Source organism: Tyto alba, unplaced genomic scaffold (genome assembly GCF_018691265.1).
Source record: "Tyto alba isolate M040663 unplaced genomic scaffold, T.alba_DEE_v4.0 Super-Scaffold_38, whole genome shotgun sequence".
Lineage (NCBI taxonomy): Eukaryota > Metazoa > Chordata > Aves > Strigiformes > Tytonidae > Tyto > Tyto alba.
Genome location: NW_024881313.1, coordinates 18,690,042 through 18,706,284, shown reverse-complemented (window position 1 = coordinate 18,706,284; position 16,243 = coordinate 18,690,042). Strand labels below are relative to the sequence as shown.

At 40.5% G+C, this 16,243-nt stretch overlaps 1 protein-coding gene across 3 annotated transcripts in view; it reads left to right on the top strand.

Annotated features, from left to right (window-relative positions):
* The first annotated feature begins 516 nt into the window (after positions 1 to 516).
* Positions 517 to 16,243, top strand: part of ITGA8 (integrin subunit alpha 8) — a 118,149-nt gene continuing 102,422 nt past the window's right edge. For all 3 annotated transcript variants that reach the window (XR_006166226.1, XM_042802087.1, XM_032991667.2), the window contains exons 1-4: positions 517 to 791; positions 1,093 to 1,217; positions 12,542 to 12,642; positions 15,107 to 15,230. Coding sequence is in view for 2 of the 3 variants with exons in the window: in XM_042802087.1 (XP_042658021.1) it covers positions 589 to 791; positions 1,093 to 1,217; positions 12,542 to 12,642; positions 15,107 to 15,230 (553 nt within the window). In the remaining variant the exon portion in view is untranslated. The remainder of the gene's footprint in view (positions 792 to 1,092; positions 1,218 to 12,541; positions 12,643 to 15,106; positions 15,231 to 16,243) is intronic.

Here is a 16,243-nt window from a genome sequence, read left to right as displayed (position 1 = left end):
CTGGGCCCCAGCCCCGGCGTCATTCCCTGCACTGGGGACAAGGGACGTTCCGTGTCCCCGATGGCCACACCGCAGCCACCGCGCTGTGAGCGCTGTCCTCTCCCGCAGTCGACGCCGGCGGCGTCGTGCGGAGCTGGGCCGAGGCGCCGACACCTCCGCCGGCGACGGCGGGCCCGCTTCTCCCTCAGCGAGCGAGGCGCTCACCAGACCGATCACCAGCGCCTTGCCCTGCCCCGCGGCAGCGGGGCCCACGACCAGGCCTGTGGCGCGGAAGGCCCCTCTGGGGCTCAGATGCTTCCCCGCAGAAGAAGAATTGCCCCGCCGAGCCCCCGCGCTGCCGGCGGAGCCTCCCCGGGCGGCACCGCTCCACGCTGCGCCTCTTGCGGCGGGCGCCTAGGGCGGGCCGCCAGGGGGCGCCCGCGCGGGGCCCGACCCGCGGCGGCAGCGGCGGCGGCGGGGTGAGCGGGGCCGAGCCTCGCCCGCCAGCCCCCCGCCCCGCCGCCAGCGGCAGCCAGACCGCCGCGGCAGCGCACGGCCGCCGCACGGCTCCGCTCTGCCAGCGGGAGCCGGCCGCGGAGGGGGGCGAGAATGCTGCGCCTCAGCCGCGGGCGCGGGGCCGGCCGCGCGCGCCGCCGGCAGCGGCTGTGCCCGCTGCTCCTGCTGTCAGCGCTGCTCTGGGCGCCGGCGCTGGTGGCCTTCAACCTGGACGAGGAGAAGCTGACGGTGTACAGCGGGCCCCCGGGCAGCTACTTCGGGTACTCGGTGGACTTCTACATCCCGGACCCCAGCACGTGAGTGCCGCCGCCGCCGCCGGCGGGCTGGGCGGGCCGCTCCCCTCAGCGCGGCGCCCGCGGCCCCCGGGGGGGGGGGTGGCGGGATCCGGGCTGTGCCCGACCGAGCGCCGCCGGGCCGCCCCTCCTGCCCGGCCGGGGCCGGGGGCGCCGGCGGGCTCGGGGGAGGCTCTGGGGGGCAAACGGCGGCGTCCCGCCAGCGGTCTCCGGGGAGACAGCCCCCTGTCCTCCGTGCCGGGGCCGCCGCCCGTCGGTGCCGATCGCCCCCACCGCCCCGGTGACTTCCCGGTGTGTTTCGCAGAGTCAGTGTCCTGGTGGGAGCTCCCAAAGCCAACACCACGCAGCCAGACATAGTGGAAGGAGGAGCGGTGTACTACTGCGCCTGGCCCGCCACCCACTGCAGGCAGATACCCTTTGATAACACCAGTAAGTAAGTCGCTGGATCTCGTAGCGCAGCGTTGTGCGTGTTGCTCTGCCGTGCTCTCGTCCCCCTTCGGCACAAGTTTCTTCTGCGCTCGTTTTAGTTGCGTCACTTTGATCTCAGAATCTGCACTTCGCCGGAGAAACCCCGCTCCCGGGAGTCTGTATGCGTGTGTGCGTGCAGGGGAGGGTTTAGTGGTACCCGGAGAAATAACAGGAGTAGGACTTCCAGGATCTGTGTGTAGCTCATCTTAATAACTACTGCTGGTTTGTTGTTTTTTTGTTGTTGTTGTTGTTCTTTTTTTTTTTTTTTTTCTTAATGCTTTAATGAAAGGCGTTTGTGGCAGATTCCTCATTTTGAAAATACTTTTGTTTGTTTTGAGTGCTCAGAAGGCAAAACCCCAAACCCCATGTCTTACACACTTCTCTGAATCTTGTAAATCACAGGATTGCTAGTCTTTGCTGTTATTTTCATCAAGGGATTTTCTGTCTGTTCTGATGGATGGAGTACCTCATGTGGCATACTTACTTAATTCTCTTCAGAGAGCAAGAATTTTATTTCAGAATATTGGAAGCTAGATGCAAACTGATTTAGGCACAATGTGGATAGATTATATCCACTTCCAAAATCCCAAGACAGATGTTTCTTATTTAATTAAAGGGAACACACATTTTAAACAATTCAGGCTGTTCATGTTTTCTGTTGTCTCTATAGGTCTTGAAAATAATTTAAGCGTAGTGTTTGCAGAGACTTTAAAACAGATTTGCTTTATTTAGGCAGGCTTTGACAGTTTAATCATTAAGCAAAAGTTATGATTCTTTATGTTATATTTAATCTTAACATTTGTGATTTATTTAAATGAGAACACAATACAATTCAGGTTTTTTTGTTTTTGTTTTTTGTTTTTTTTTTTTTTTCTGAGAGCACAAATTAAATTAGAAGAGCTTCCTTCAGTGTAGCAAGTAAGTAGTGCAGTTCTTTACCCTTTCCAGCTCCAGCCACCCACACATCCTATTACTATGTTAGTGTCTAGAAATTCTACTCAGGGTGACTCTCCCATCATGTTAGGCATTCTTCAAAACAGAGTAAGAGATAGTTCCTGTACGTGTATGTGGCTACCTGGGCATGTAGTAATATGTACAGCATATGGTTATATATAATTGTGAATGTACAGACATAGTACATATACAGTATTTTTATTGTAATGTCCCCTGAGTGTACATGGTTAAAGTAAAAACAATTTAGGAAATATTCCTGCATTTCCATTTTATGATTAGATAGTTCATGTAACAGAAGTAGAATATATTATCTATACAAATTAATTTCAGGTTTGAATAGAAAACTTACAGACCAAATGAAAACCCATCACATTTTAAAGAGGTATTTTGAAAAATCAATTAAAACCTAGTGATGAAACCCAGAAGGACATCTGGCTTTCCTGTGAGAAACTCCAGGAAAGTTGACTAAAGAGACTCAGGACAAAACCATACTCTTGACAGAGATGTCCTTTTGCACATGCTGTGTTTCAAATAAAGGCACAAGCACAGGCTGATGAGTATATCAGCAAGGCTTTGGACTGTATCACACAACTATGCAGCTTGAAATAGCCAAAGTGTGGTGCATTCAGTCTACCTGAGATGGTTGTGTGTGTCCTCTGGCTAGATGCCTGACTTGTAGACAGCTGAAGTTAAGCCAGAGAGAGCCTGTTGTATAGATATAAATGCAGTGTACTTGGAGGAGGGGCTGCATTGTAGGCAAGTTCAGTGGTGTAACCGTTAGCTGTCTGATTCACGTACCAGGGGCAGTAAAGGTGTCGTTCCGTGCAATTCAGCGATGGCCAGTTGCCCTCATAGACAGGGACCCCGGGAAGGTTTGCATAGCTCGTACCAGCACCCAGTCTCCGTTGCAAGCAGCATAAAGGCCAGCTCCAATCCACCTTAGATGACTCTCTTTGCTGAAGTATGGATGTATATTTCATGCCCATTTCTTCTCTTCAGAATACTACTTACAGGAGAGACTTCTCCATCTTTTCTACTATTCCCCCAGACAGAGCAATCCACATGAGCTCTAGCCTAGATGATACTCTTTCACCTGGTCTGTTACACACAGTTCCTTTTGAAGCCTTTGGTCGCTCTATGACTAGTGGGACTTAGATAGTTGTTAGGAAATATGAAGGGTATTTTCAGTTTATGGCTCTTTCTTGTGCAGACACCTTGTACTCACTATGCCTTCTCCCTACAACATCATTCAGAAATGCTGCTAATCCTATTTTATATTTATATTCCAATTTATATTATTTATTCTGATAAACAGAAAAACGTCAGTCTGGGCTGACAAAAGATCGTACAGGAGGTTGGTAATGATACTGGTAACTGACTCAGGATTTTTACTTCTTCCCCCAACTCCTTAACCGCAAGGTTATCCTTTCACCCAAAACAAAAACACCCAGTAATCATTAGAAGACTGTAAATTCAGCTCTAACAACTTCAGTTTTGAAGATTAATACTTAATTTCTCATAGGAGATTTTGAAAAGTCTTGGAAAGCTTTGGGAATGTTTTCTGAAACAAAACAGAAAATCTACAGAGGCTGCTTCAGAACTAAAAGACTTCATTTTGATGCATTCTTATACAAAGCTTCCCTTTTTAAGTACTTTTTTTCTTTAACCAAATAATATCAGCTCTTTCAGGTAAGCACAATAAAAGAAATAAAACTGCTGAATAATTGAAAGTATTTTAATTAAGATCAAGAGTAAAAATTGAGTGGAACTAGAAAGAAAGAGAGAGTATAATGTAACACTTGAAAGGCAGTGTGACCCAACAAATAGGTAAAGAATTTACTAAATCAGTATTTTTCAGGCATGAGAGTTCAATGGAGGACTTCTGAATTCTAAAGAATTTGTAAAAGAATAGCTGATTCACATATGCTATATCCCAAGGTAGATATGTAAAATTGCTGCAGGTCACAGAAACTGAAATTTCCACCATAGCATAAAAAATGCAAGAGATAGACAAATCTAGGTGGTTGAAAACCACTGGCTTAAATTACTTATGAGCATGAGGGTTCATGTCTTCCATTTCTGAGGGGTGGGTACACAAATGAAGCCCATGTATGTTGGCATTCAATTCAAGTTTATGTTCTGCCATTGAGGAGGGAATATACAGCACAATTGGATGTTATTTCGACTTCTACTGCTACAAATAAGTGCTTAAGTGGGCACCTAGTTAGTGATACTCATACGTAACTTTACAGCTTATTTCACTGTTTTCACAAGAACAGTAGACCTAATTTCAAGAAGCGTTCCTTCATTTGCAAGTGCGTTGATGTTATTTGTATTAACATTTCATATCTCGGTCCTACTAAATGAAACCAGTGAGGACATTGCCTAGTATTCTGTGATGGCTTCAGTCAAGATTCTGGACATTTTTGAATGTCATGGTGTTACACGTGTGGAGTTGCTTTGTACTAGTTTATAGTTACCTGTATTTTACAAATGATGAGATGTTTACTAAATGAATGGACAGATATGCCTTGTTGTGGGCCTGTAAAGTATAACAAACTAAAAAGAAAAAAAATAGCTCTCCACAAGCGTTTAAGGCTAGTTAAGAGGCAGTAATGAACAGGAACATGCTTATGAGTCAGGGAAGGGAAGGAAGAAAAAAAGAATTTGTTGACTTTGTAAAGTATGTATTGCCATAGTTTTGTTTTTGTCAGCGAAAAATATCTTCCTATTTTGAAAATAACTGAAGTTTTAATTTAAAGTTATTCTATATCCTGCATAGCATAGAGTCCTGAAGGGAGAATACAAATGTGAAGCCTAACTCAACCTGACGTTTTGATGCTGGTGTAAGACAACTGCAGTGTTTCCCTGTGGATCAGAGATCTGACACTGCAAGGGTTGCACCCAGAGTCACTGACAAGGTGCAGCTAACCTCCCCGCTGCCACACAAGCTGTGACACTCAGGACTAAACTCTATTCTTTGTCGCATGTAGGCTTTAAACAACAAAAGACAAGTCCTTATAATTTGTGAAGCTCTCTTGCTCCTTTTTTTCTCAGAAACTTAAGATCACATGAGAGAGTAGACATTGCATTGATTACTAATTATACCCAACAAGAACACTCAGTATTCACTCAATTCCCAGTGAAAGATCCAAGAACACCTTTAAAAATGTGCCATTACTTCTAAGTACCAGCTGTCAGACAGACTGGGTTTCTTACTACTAGCACTGATACTCAAAAACAAGACTACTCCTGAAATCATCTCTGTGGCACTGTGCATATGTTGGGATACTCAAGCTGCTCTGAGTGCTTTGAGCCGTTGCATAACTTGTAATGTGGTAATGTGGGTGGGCTAAACTACTCTGCTGAGAAGATGGCTTAGTTAAAGTTAGCAGAGGTGCAGGAGTATCTGCGGCCCATTCCTAAATATCATACCATCTAACTGAAATTGTTCTATAGGCAGTTCTTCCAGATTGTCACTAATCTCTCAAGTCACCAATCTATCTTCTTCAAAGTAGCTAATCCAGAGATTTCCAAAGCAACAAGGTGATTTACTTGCAAACCAACATCAGTAGTTAGTCCCACTGATGAAAAAGATTGTTCCTGACAAGAGGCAGGAGGGCAGAGGAGGGAAGGAGGATGAAATGTTGACATGCTGTAGGATTTGGGCCAACCCATCCATACACAAGTCATGTAACCGGACGTTCCCATATGGGCTGGCCAGTGATATTGCCTCCAGCCAAGAAGAGGCTTTAGCAGGAACTCTCAGTGTTTCCTGCTGTTGATACAGCACTGACTTTGCAGTCCCGTGTTTGCAGTTCTTTAAAGCTCCATCAGTCTGGGTGCCGGGGCCAAGACGCTGGGAAGAAGCTGAGAGCACTGCCCCTGAGAGCACAACTGCTCCATTGCAGCAGAGAACTGAGATAAAGTATAATGGGAGGGCTTTTAGTATCCCCTTACTCCAGGAGGTATGGACTGAAGGGCAGCGACTCTTCTCCCTTGTTTCCCTTCTCTGTAAAGCTGTCCTGTTGCGTTGCAGTGTAAGGCTGTGTTTCTCTTTGAAACTCAATGAGAGGACAGGGGAACAAGCATTGGCATTATATTAAAGAGCTGTGATCTGTCTTTTCTCTCTTACCTACACAAAGCTAACTTCTCCTTTTCAGTCTCTCCATTATGGAATGAGGCTTACAATGACCATTTCTGCTTTAGCATTGAGGTAGAATTACCAAGTCCTTGTGTGTAAACTGGGTGCTCTTCCATTCAGCTGCCAGGAGAGGTAGCAGGAGAGCAATACGAAGAAAACTTTCTCCTGTCTTGATTAACTGGGGAAGGTCTGAATCATTCAAAGCATCTTACAGCCAGAAGCAAACTTAAATGCCCCCGGGAGCTCACTGTTGCATTTGAAATCTAGTAAAAAGCTAATAGTTCATATTTCAGAAGCTCACTGTAATGGTCACTTTTAATTGCAATAGTTAACAGACTGCAAGAAGTTCTTATGTTTTAAATTAGCTCCTAAACACAGAATTTAAAATACCACTTCCCTTAAGTTTCCAGAACTCACTGGGGTGTTGTCTTTGGTATCAGTTAACTTTACTATTTTTGGTAAAACAGGTTATATTTTTCTAAACTAGCTGGAGAAAATTTGAACAGCATCTGAAGAGGAGCATGGGAGGGGGATATAGATCAGTTCTGGCCAAGTGTGCAGTTGATAAAAAACATGAGCTAATCTGGCCAGCAGTTGAGCTGATTGTAACAGAACCCAGGTACTGAGATGTATTGTGGGACTCGAGAGGCTTAGTTACATGAAAATATCATTAGCTGTAGAGATGGTAAGATTTTAGGGAAGGCTTAGAATGCTGTTATAAAACAGGATTCATATCTCAAAAGAAAGTGCTGAGGGAGAACTTTGTTGTGCTTTTAAATGTTGTCACATTTCAGCCCACTATGCTAATAAGACCTTATCTAGAGCTTCATGGTTCACTTGTAGCATTCTGATTTATAATAGACCCTCATGGGTTTCTTTTATAAGTCCAAGCCTTATCTAAAGAAGTGAAAAAATACCCTTAGCTATGTTAGTTCAAGCCCTGAGGTCTTAATTTGTTTTTGATCAGATTGTAATTAGGGAAAAAATCCTATTGAGTTTGATTCTTTTTTTCTTGATTCATGGAATGGAAGTCCAAAAAAAGCTCTCTAGATATGATCTATTAAATTAAAATAACTCATATGAATAGCATCTAACACACAATAAAAACCAGAAATTAAATAGATGTTTGCAGCATCAGATAAATCCAAAAGTAGAAGCAACTCTTCTCATCATGAAAGGTTTTGGCATGTACTTACTCTATCTAAACACTGTGGAGTCCTTTTTTTCCCAAGCATTAATGTTGAAGGCAATTGGCTTGGTTCCCTAGATAAGAGTTTTTAGCTTTGCATTTGTATTTTGCCTCTCTGAGTGTCTAATATCAATGACCCTGTGAATGTTACTGACTTACCTTTGTTTAATAACGGGTGGTATAGTTGGAATCTTTTATGGTAGTCATACAAAAAAAAATACCACTCTGCCATGGTGATAGGGGTGACAAGATCCCTTCTCTTCCCTTACTTCTAGGATATGGGACCATGTATGCCAGTACAAACCCTTTCCTCTTAATCCCCTCCTGTAAGTCAGGACCACAGTGATGCAGCAAGGGTGATTTCAAATTTGAATTAGGTTGCTCAGAGCCTTGTGTAGCCAGGTTCTGAAACTACCCAAGGATGGAAAAGCCACAGTCCCTCTGGGAAATGTGTTCCAGAGCTTAATCACCTTGACTGTGAAGAGTATTTTTTTTATATTTAATCAGAAATTCCTTTGTTATAACTTGTGTCTTTTGCTTATTTTCCTTTTGCTGTACATCTCAAATGGGAGTGTGGCTCGCTCTTCTCTCTACTTACTGAACAGTGGATGAAGTGCAAATTTATCCTCCTTTGCTTTTTCTTCTTGGGGCCAAACACCTCTAAGTCTTACAGTGGTGTCTGAAAACTGGGCGTAGCATTCCAGGTATTGTTCCCATGTGAGTGGGATATTCACTTTCTTTGAGCAGTATGTATATATATATATATATATGTATATATATATATATATATATATATATATATATGTAAATAAAAGTGTTTGGATTTTTTGTATGTTTGTATTCCCATTTTATATAGATATGGATAGGTTGAGGTGATTATTCACCTCTACTCAGCGTATATATATAATTATGCATAACTATATAAAATATATCTATAATATTTTATATATTATATATATTCATTTATATGTATTGATATGCATAGATACATACACACATATATCAAAACAGGTATTTGAAAGTGATTTGCCATCCTGGATGTAGTCTGAGAAGGTACAGATTAAAGGGCAGAGTGTAACAGCCTGCTGCAGATGCCTGGTTGATGCCTGGTTAATGCCTATCTGCATTTATCCAGTACCTACAGGCAAATACACATGGAGCAAGTAAAGATAATACTTTTCAAAATCCTTGAAGGCTGAGAACTTACCTGAAAGAGCTGCAGGTTTATTACATAACTGGATTTGTTGCTTTGATTAGAAGCTTTGTTTGCCAGTGTTAAGTTTGATTAAAGTATTTTTATTTGCTGTTGTTCAGTTGAGTATTTTCAAATTATAATAGAAGCTGCATTTTTTACTTCTCATTTTCAAGAGATTAATGAACCGCAATGAACCACTATCAGTGCTTGAAAATGTTTCTTATGCAGATCCTGATTACTACAACAAAGAAATATTTTTAAGAGTAATGTTTGATTCATGCCTGTTAAAGTGTTCATAATATGCTGACTCAGTGACTGAGGGGAGACCAATCCCCATAGAAAGTGCCAAATTTAGTCCAGCGTGTGCTAATGATGGATTTGCATTAACACTCACTCCAGATTCTGGCTTTAATTGCTAAAAATTAATTTCTGCACTGTTGTTCTTGCATGGGTTTCCATTTTACTGTTTGGATTCATTTTCTTCTACTTGTCCAACTACTGCTTTGGCAATTTAAGGGACCTTTTTCCATTTGGTAGTCCCTAGGTAGTCCAAGTCTAAAAGACTGGATGAAGGAACACTGACTTTTAAAATCTTATTTCATTATCTCCAGAGCTGCTTCTAAAGCTGGATTGCTGGGCAGTACCAGTGTATAGGAGTCTTGGCTCCTGCAGTAGAAAATTAGATGCTTTTGGGTTGCTGAAATTCAGTTTAAGGATGCCCTTGCACCTAGGTTTATAATTATACATCTCGGCTCTTTGCATACTCCTGGTCATCTGTGCCTTAGCCTGCAATACAGTCTAAGGCAGTACAATTAAGAGTGACTCCAGGGCTGAATTTCAAGCCAAATTTGCGAGTCATCCAGACTGTTGGCCTTCTGGGACAGCTCCTGGGCTGGCTCTGAAGCAATCCAGCTGGCAGTCAGGCACTCCCTGGACCACTCGTGGACAGGCTCAGGCGTTGTGTGCCCAGCCCAGCTGCTGCCTTGTATTCTAGCTATTCTTGCACTAGCGTCAAGTATCGTGATACAGGATAGCCTGGACTCCTTCTTAAAAGGGGCCAGGCATTCTCTTCCAGAAGAGATGACATTTGAATGCAACCTGAATTCAAGCCAAGTTTTTGCTGCTCACAGAAGTACAGCTTAGCCTGTGGATAAGGTACAGTATAGATATAACCGGTGGGCCCCAGATCCCCATAAATAACATAAGGAGAGGTATTTCTCTCTCATGTAAGGGTGTCATCAGGATGCAGACGTTATTTTTTGAAACACTTAAGTAACACAGTTTTGAGGGACATACCAAAGAAATAAAACTTTTTTTGTTGTTGTTTTGTGTTGTTTTGTTTTGTTTTGTTTTGTTTTGTTTTTTTGTAATTGGAGTGGGATTTACCTGAGTAAATGAACAGTTTTTATCTGAGTCTAATGTAAGCTGGCCATCTGTGACTATCTACAGTTGATATAAAAAAAAAAAAAAAAGTACTTTTAGGCCATGATTCTTCTGACCAGCTCAGATGTTTGCTTTAGAACTGTGCCCTATATCAGGTCCTCAGCTGTAAGTAGATGACTAGCTCGGAAATGGCTTCATTCAGAATCTTGTTGTCTAATTAAATACAATCAGGGCGCAGTAATGACAGTCCACATGTATTCAGGCAAGTTAGTTGTGTATATAACTTCCTTTTGGTAAAGTTATAAGGGAAGCAGTAGCTGTTTTACAGCTCTCTGAAATACCGATTGATTGTTATATTCAAAAGACAACTGTATTTTAGGGCACAACCTCAGAAACTGGGAATATGACTTTATAGCTACAGCAAGGATCCTGAACAACGGTGATTAGATAATTTCTGTCAAGAGAGATTTAACTAGGGAAAAAAGCTATTTATTAATTTGTATGTCTGTGATATTTTCCTAATTATGATGAAAAACCCATGCCACATGATGAGGGATTCATACTATACCATATGCCACTAAGCAGGGTGGCTGTGTACGTGCAGTTCTTGCAGATTTGCTGGTAAATTCAGCTGTGGTTTTATAAATCCTGTAGCGGTTGTCCTAGTTTTAAAACCTTACTTCTTTTCAAATTTTAGTATACTTTGCCAGTAGACAAGTATGCTGTTTTGATTGAAAATGTAAGCTCTTTATAAGTTAGAATACAGGTTGTGAGTATCCTCAGAGCCAGGCTAGCATTGACTGCTGTAAGCTGGCCATGGCTGATTTTCAAGTTTCAGAAACTTTGTTTCTATCAAGACCTCATCTGCAGACATTGATCATATTCAAATCTGCTGGAACACTGAAAAAAGAAAACTTTAAAGTTTGAAAGGGTTTGACTTCACTGGAAAAAATAATCAAACGTGGTGTTGCCAACAACTAGGTAGAAGCTGGCAGTTCCTACAATGCAGTTTGTCAAAGTTGCTGTCTCCCACACTCTTACAGTTTAGGCCTAATTTAAATGTATTTTTAAAATGAATATTTTTAGAGTGATTGTAAATTATACTTCCTGAATTTTTAAGATCTAAATATTCTTGAAATTTATCTCTATAAGCAAGGATTTTCTGTAAATGGCACAGTACAGAAACAAATACTTATATGAAGAAAGATGTTTTCTCAGAGACTTTCAAACTTTCACAGATTCATTCTCATTCAACTTTCCTTCATGCTTATTAGAAAAAAATATACAGAGATAGAGTACCCTTGTTCTCCAAATATAATGCATTTTTTTTTCTAATTCAGTTCTTATCTGTTACATTTATGAGATTACCATGAGGTGAAGTAACTGGTGATCCAACATTTTAGAAAAGCATTCAGATATCTCATCCATTCCTGTTGGGCAAATCCCAGGAAGTGTTGGCTTTTTAAAGTGTTGGCTGCATTTTTCCTCGGTTTTAAAAAAATGTATGTAAATCCATAGAATATAATCTGACATTACATTTTTTTTTCTACATTCCAAGGTAGACAGTATATGGTTTTATTTTCACTTAGAGTGAATAAAAAGGATTGATTCTTGTGAAATCTCTCCTGATAGGAACCAGAAACAAACATAAGGGAATGCAGATACGAGGGGGAAGGAGTAATGCCCTGCTTATGTATAAATTGAGAAGTTCATTAGGAATGACTGGTAAGGGAAGAGCATAGCTCACGAACATATGGGAAATCAGTTTACTTCAGAGAACTGAGGGTGAAAGGAAGGGATGTCTGCTTTTTATTAAAACCTGAAATGCATTATAATTGGCCTGAGTCTTTGCCCAGATGGCTTCTCTTATGCTGACATCTGCAAGAGTGTATATAAAGCAACATTAAGAAGCTGTCTCTTGTGACAGTGTGTACACATGTAATTCTGTTAAAAACTAAGTCCTTTGCTATCTGTAGTGTTGGTCTTTGAATAAGCATGCTGAGAAATGTCATTTGTTTGACAAAAACTAATTATGGAACATGCTTTTTACACGTAAAGCTTCTAGCACATATGAGAAAACTTTTTAGGGCTTTTCACCTATTTCTGTAGATCCTTGTCCATTCTTCATCACAAATTCCAGGTAAACTTTATTTTTGGCAGGGCGAAACTTCTTCCAGATTCTTCTTCCAGTCCTTTGTATTTTTTTAAGTTTAAGTGTAATTATTTTTAATTTTCACATGTGAATTTAAGCTGTTTTCCACTGACCGGCAGAAAGCTTAAATGGTACAAGAACGTCCATTTCCTCTTAAGCTGGTGGATGCAATGTAATATATCCATTAGTCTGTTCACTTGTTTCTGTAATTCACAGGGCAATACTTTTTTAAAATAAGCTGTCAACATACTGCTTCTTTCTTTGTCAGACAACAGGAAAATTAAAGTCAATGGCACCAGGGAACCTATTGAGTTTAAGACAAATCAGTGGTTTGGGGCAACAGTCAAAGCCCATAAAGAAAAAGTTGTGGTAAGTCTTAGCATTTGGTATTCATTTGGAGATAATGTTTATTTTTCTCAAATGTATATCTTTAATAGCTCTCTATGTGTATATTATGGAAACAACTCTATGATTATGCATGAATTATAAAATAGATGATTTATATAACTCAGAATATTAAAGCAGTCTATAAAATCAGGTTGAACTGCTCAGGTGAAGATGATCCTGCTGCCATATGAAAATAGCAGAATGCCATAGTGTTATGGAAGTGACTGATGATTTTTTTTAACAGATAATGGACATATTGTAGAGATACACAGTAACTGATAGCTATATGCTAGAAAAGGTTTTGTATTATGATGGGCTTTTTTGAATGTTAAATGCAAAATGTAATGGAAGCCAAGAACCTGTGCTGAAGATCATTTAGTAAGAGAAACCACTGACCTCTTTTGTCACAGTTATGGTAAAACAGTTGTAAAAAAGTAAAAAAGCTCCAAATCAAGATTGCTGCCAAAGTGCAGTGTCTGTTTTCCAGTTTCACTGAGCATTTACCTGTATTGATAGAGGACCCCACCAGGGGGCAAATACTTTTATTGCTTAGTAAAGTAGTGGTGATGCTTCTTATACACAGACATTTTATATTGTCAGATTATACACTAAATTTACATGGAAAATGGCGCTGAAATGATTGTGATGATAAGAATAATTAGCTTGGTCATTATTTTGTTAGTTTTTACAATTGTAAAGCAATAATTTTGTGTCTTGGGATTTGCTTAAAGCTTCTAGTTATTACTTAAGAAATAGTCATAAGGGAAGAAGTATCTAAAAGAAATGCTTTCCCTTATATAGTATGCCTTGTGGTTAACGCAGTGAAGAATTTTGACATGAAGCAAGTAATGAGTAAAACATCAGCCTATTCTGTTAAAGAGCTAAGTAAATATAAAAGTTCTAAAAAATTCTAAAAATATCTGAAGACTTTTGATTTTATGTACTCTACTAAACAACAGTACACAAACTGAAATAGAATAGTTCTTTACTACCATTTGCTGAACCTTCATTGAGTGAGCAGAAAAGCTTATCACTGGCTGATATGCTATGTCTGTACTCACCAAGCTTTGTTTTGATTCTGATAACTCTTCTCAGGCTTTCTGAAACAGAGATATGATCAATGCTTTCCAGGCAAAAATTTGAACAGCAAAGCTAGAAAACTTTGTCTTTCAAGCTTTGTAGGCTGAAAAGAGAGAAAAAGAAAATGTCATCAAGCTGTCAGAAACTTTTTATTTAAACTACAAATGTGATAGTAAACTGCTTTAGGTCAACATATATGATTATATTGAGTTGTTGCTTCAATCCATTTTGCTCGATGTCAAATGTACCTAAAATCACCCTCACAGGACACTTGTTTCTCTTTGCTGCACTCTGATTTTGCTCTCTGTTTTAATCTGTAAGGTCTAGGCAGGGGCATGTTAAGAGTCCCTGTCACTTAAACCATTGTTCCAGGAGCTCTGGCTTTTATAGTAAGCTCCGAGTAGCACAGTGGTTCATCCAGCTGGAGGTGATTGCAGGATGAAGGCTTATACAGCAGTGTGAATAATAACAGTGCCTTGCCAGAGGTAGACAGGTTTCTGATTGGAAAAGTAAGACAAGGTAGGATATGAATGGAGGATTTGTTCATATCTTACAGAGGCAAGGTTGTAGGTAGAGGCAGTGTCTTCCCTTCCCCCAGCCAACTGAAAAGTTTTAGGGCACAGGAACCCCTGAAGAATGACTTACATACCTGACAGCTTTTTTATTTTTCCAATTATCTGAATTACTTTCAAAAAAGATAATCTCTCTCTCTACACAACTCGTATGTCTTTTGTAACACAGAAGATTAAATATTAGTTCACTAGCCAAAACTTACTTAGCAAAAACCTTCTCACTCAGAGACTGTTGAATGCATTATAGCTGTATCATCTCTCTAAAGATTTGAACCAGAGGTTTATAAGAAGACAATCCAATCACTGTGATAGACAATATAACACAAAGCCCTGACAAATTTCCTTCTGCTGAGTAAAATCATAGCAGTTCTTTTGCAACGCCCATTATCTTAAGACATATGAGGACAGAAGGAGGAATGTCTTCAGCCATATATGTGATGTACATCTTAAACTATGGGATCAAGTCCTGTGCAGTGAGCAGTAATAGAGCAAACCTATTACTTGTGAAACAGACTTAGAAGGTATTTGTAACATATGCTTAAATGTGAGTTGTAGTCCCTGACAGATTTCACCTGCTAAGGGCTATAAGTGAAAGATCAGACTATGCCTTTCAGGTTATAATGAAATTATAAGAAGCAGTGGTCCTGCATTTTCTTCTGTCAGTACGTTATGATCATTGCTGTATGAATGTTACAAAACCAGAGACAATCCTTGTACACTGCTTATTAAAAATTACATTTGCCAAATGTGCTAGTGTGTGAAAGGTATGTGTGACAACCTTTCTGTTTTGATAGGCTTGTGCTCCCTTATATCATTGGAGAACCCTTAAAGATAGCCCTGAGAAGGACCCCGTTGGCACCTGCTATGTAGCAATTCAGAACTTCAGTGCCTATGCTGAATATTCACCTTGTCGCAACAGTAAGTATTAATAATAAAAATCCTGTGTTGGAGGAATTGATATTGCACTCAGTATTTTCATCCTTTCAGTCTTCACACAGTCTTGGATGAACGAAGATTACTATATGACATTATTGCATTGGATGAGGGTTTAAAGAAAAATCAACATTAAATTATATGCCTGCAATTGATTGCTTTATTGTATGATTGAAAGAGGAGAAATTAAGTAAATTAAGCTTGTGCAGTTATAATGTTGAGATACAATTGGTTCAATTTAAATGGCTTTAAAATGTAGCAAACAGATCTAGATAAGAACCAGACAGCATTTAAAACCAATTACTCATGCTCATGCTGAGTATAAATCTCTCCTCACAGGATCACCATCTGAAGACCAGACCCTGCACAGAAACACACAAGCCTGTATCACCATTCATGCCAATATCAGCCACAATAGCTCATTTATGAAGGGCTTCCAGCATGGAAGAAAGCCATGCACATTAGCTGTGTTGTTCTACACTCTCCTCTGTGCTGTTCTGAGGATGTGGTAGCAATCTCTGGGCCTTACTTCTTTGTGGAATAGGGAAAAGCAGTGCACATATACTCAGAACCAAGTTCAGATACCTGGAAGTCTGCATAAAATGCCACACATGAGATTAAATCAGTTTTTTACCCTGTTCAGCATCCTATGTCTAAGTGTTTATGATGATTATTAATACTCTCATTACCTCAGTGCTCCAAATTATTAACATCAGTATGAAGTATCCAGTGACTTTACTGAGCTTTGGACTGGGCTGGGCATGTGGCAGATTCTGCACTCTCAGTTCAGAGAATTGTTGTTTCGGTTACTTTTCTAAAGGTAATATGTGTAAGATAGCAAATATGATGGATTTACCTATCTCTTCCAGGGAAAATTCTCACAGCAAAGCTATGATGTTGTTCAGTTTAGCCGAGATGGGTAGCTGGTCCAAGTTGCTAGACAATAACATAAGAGGTCTGAATGTAGTTCCTTGTCACGATGCCCCCTGTACAGAGAC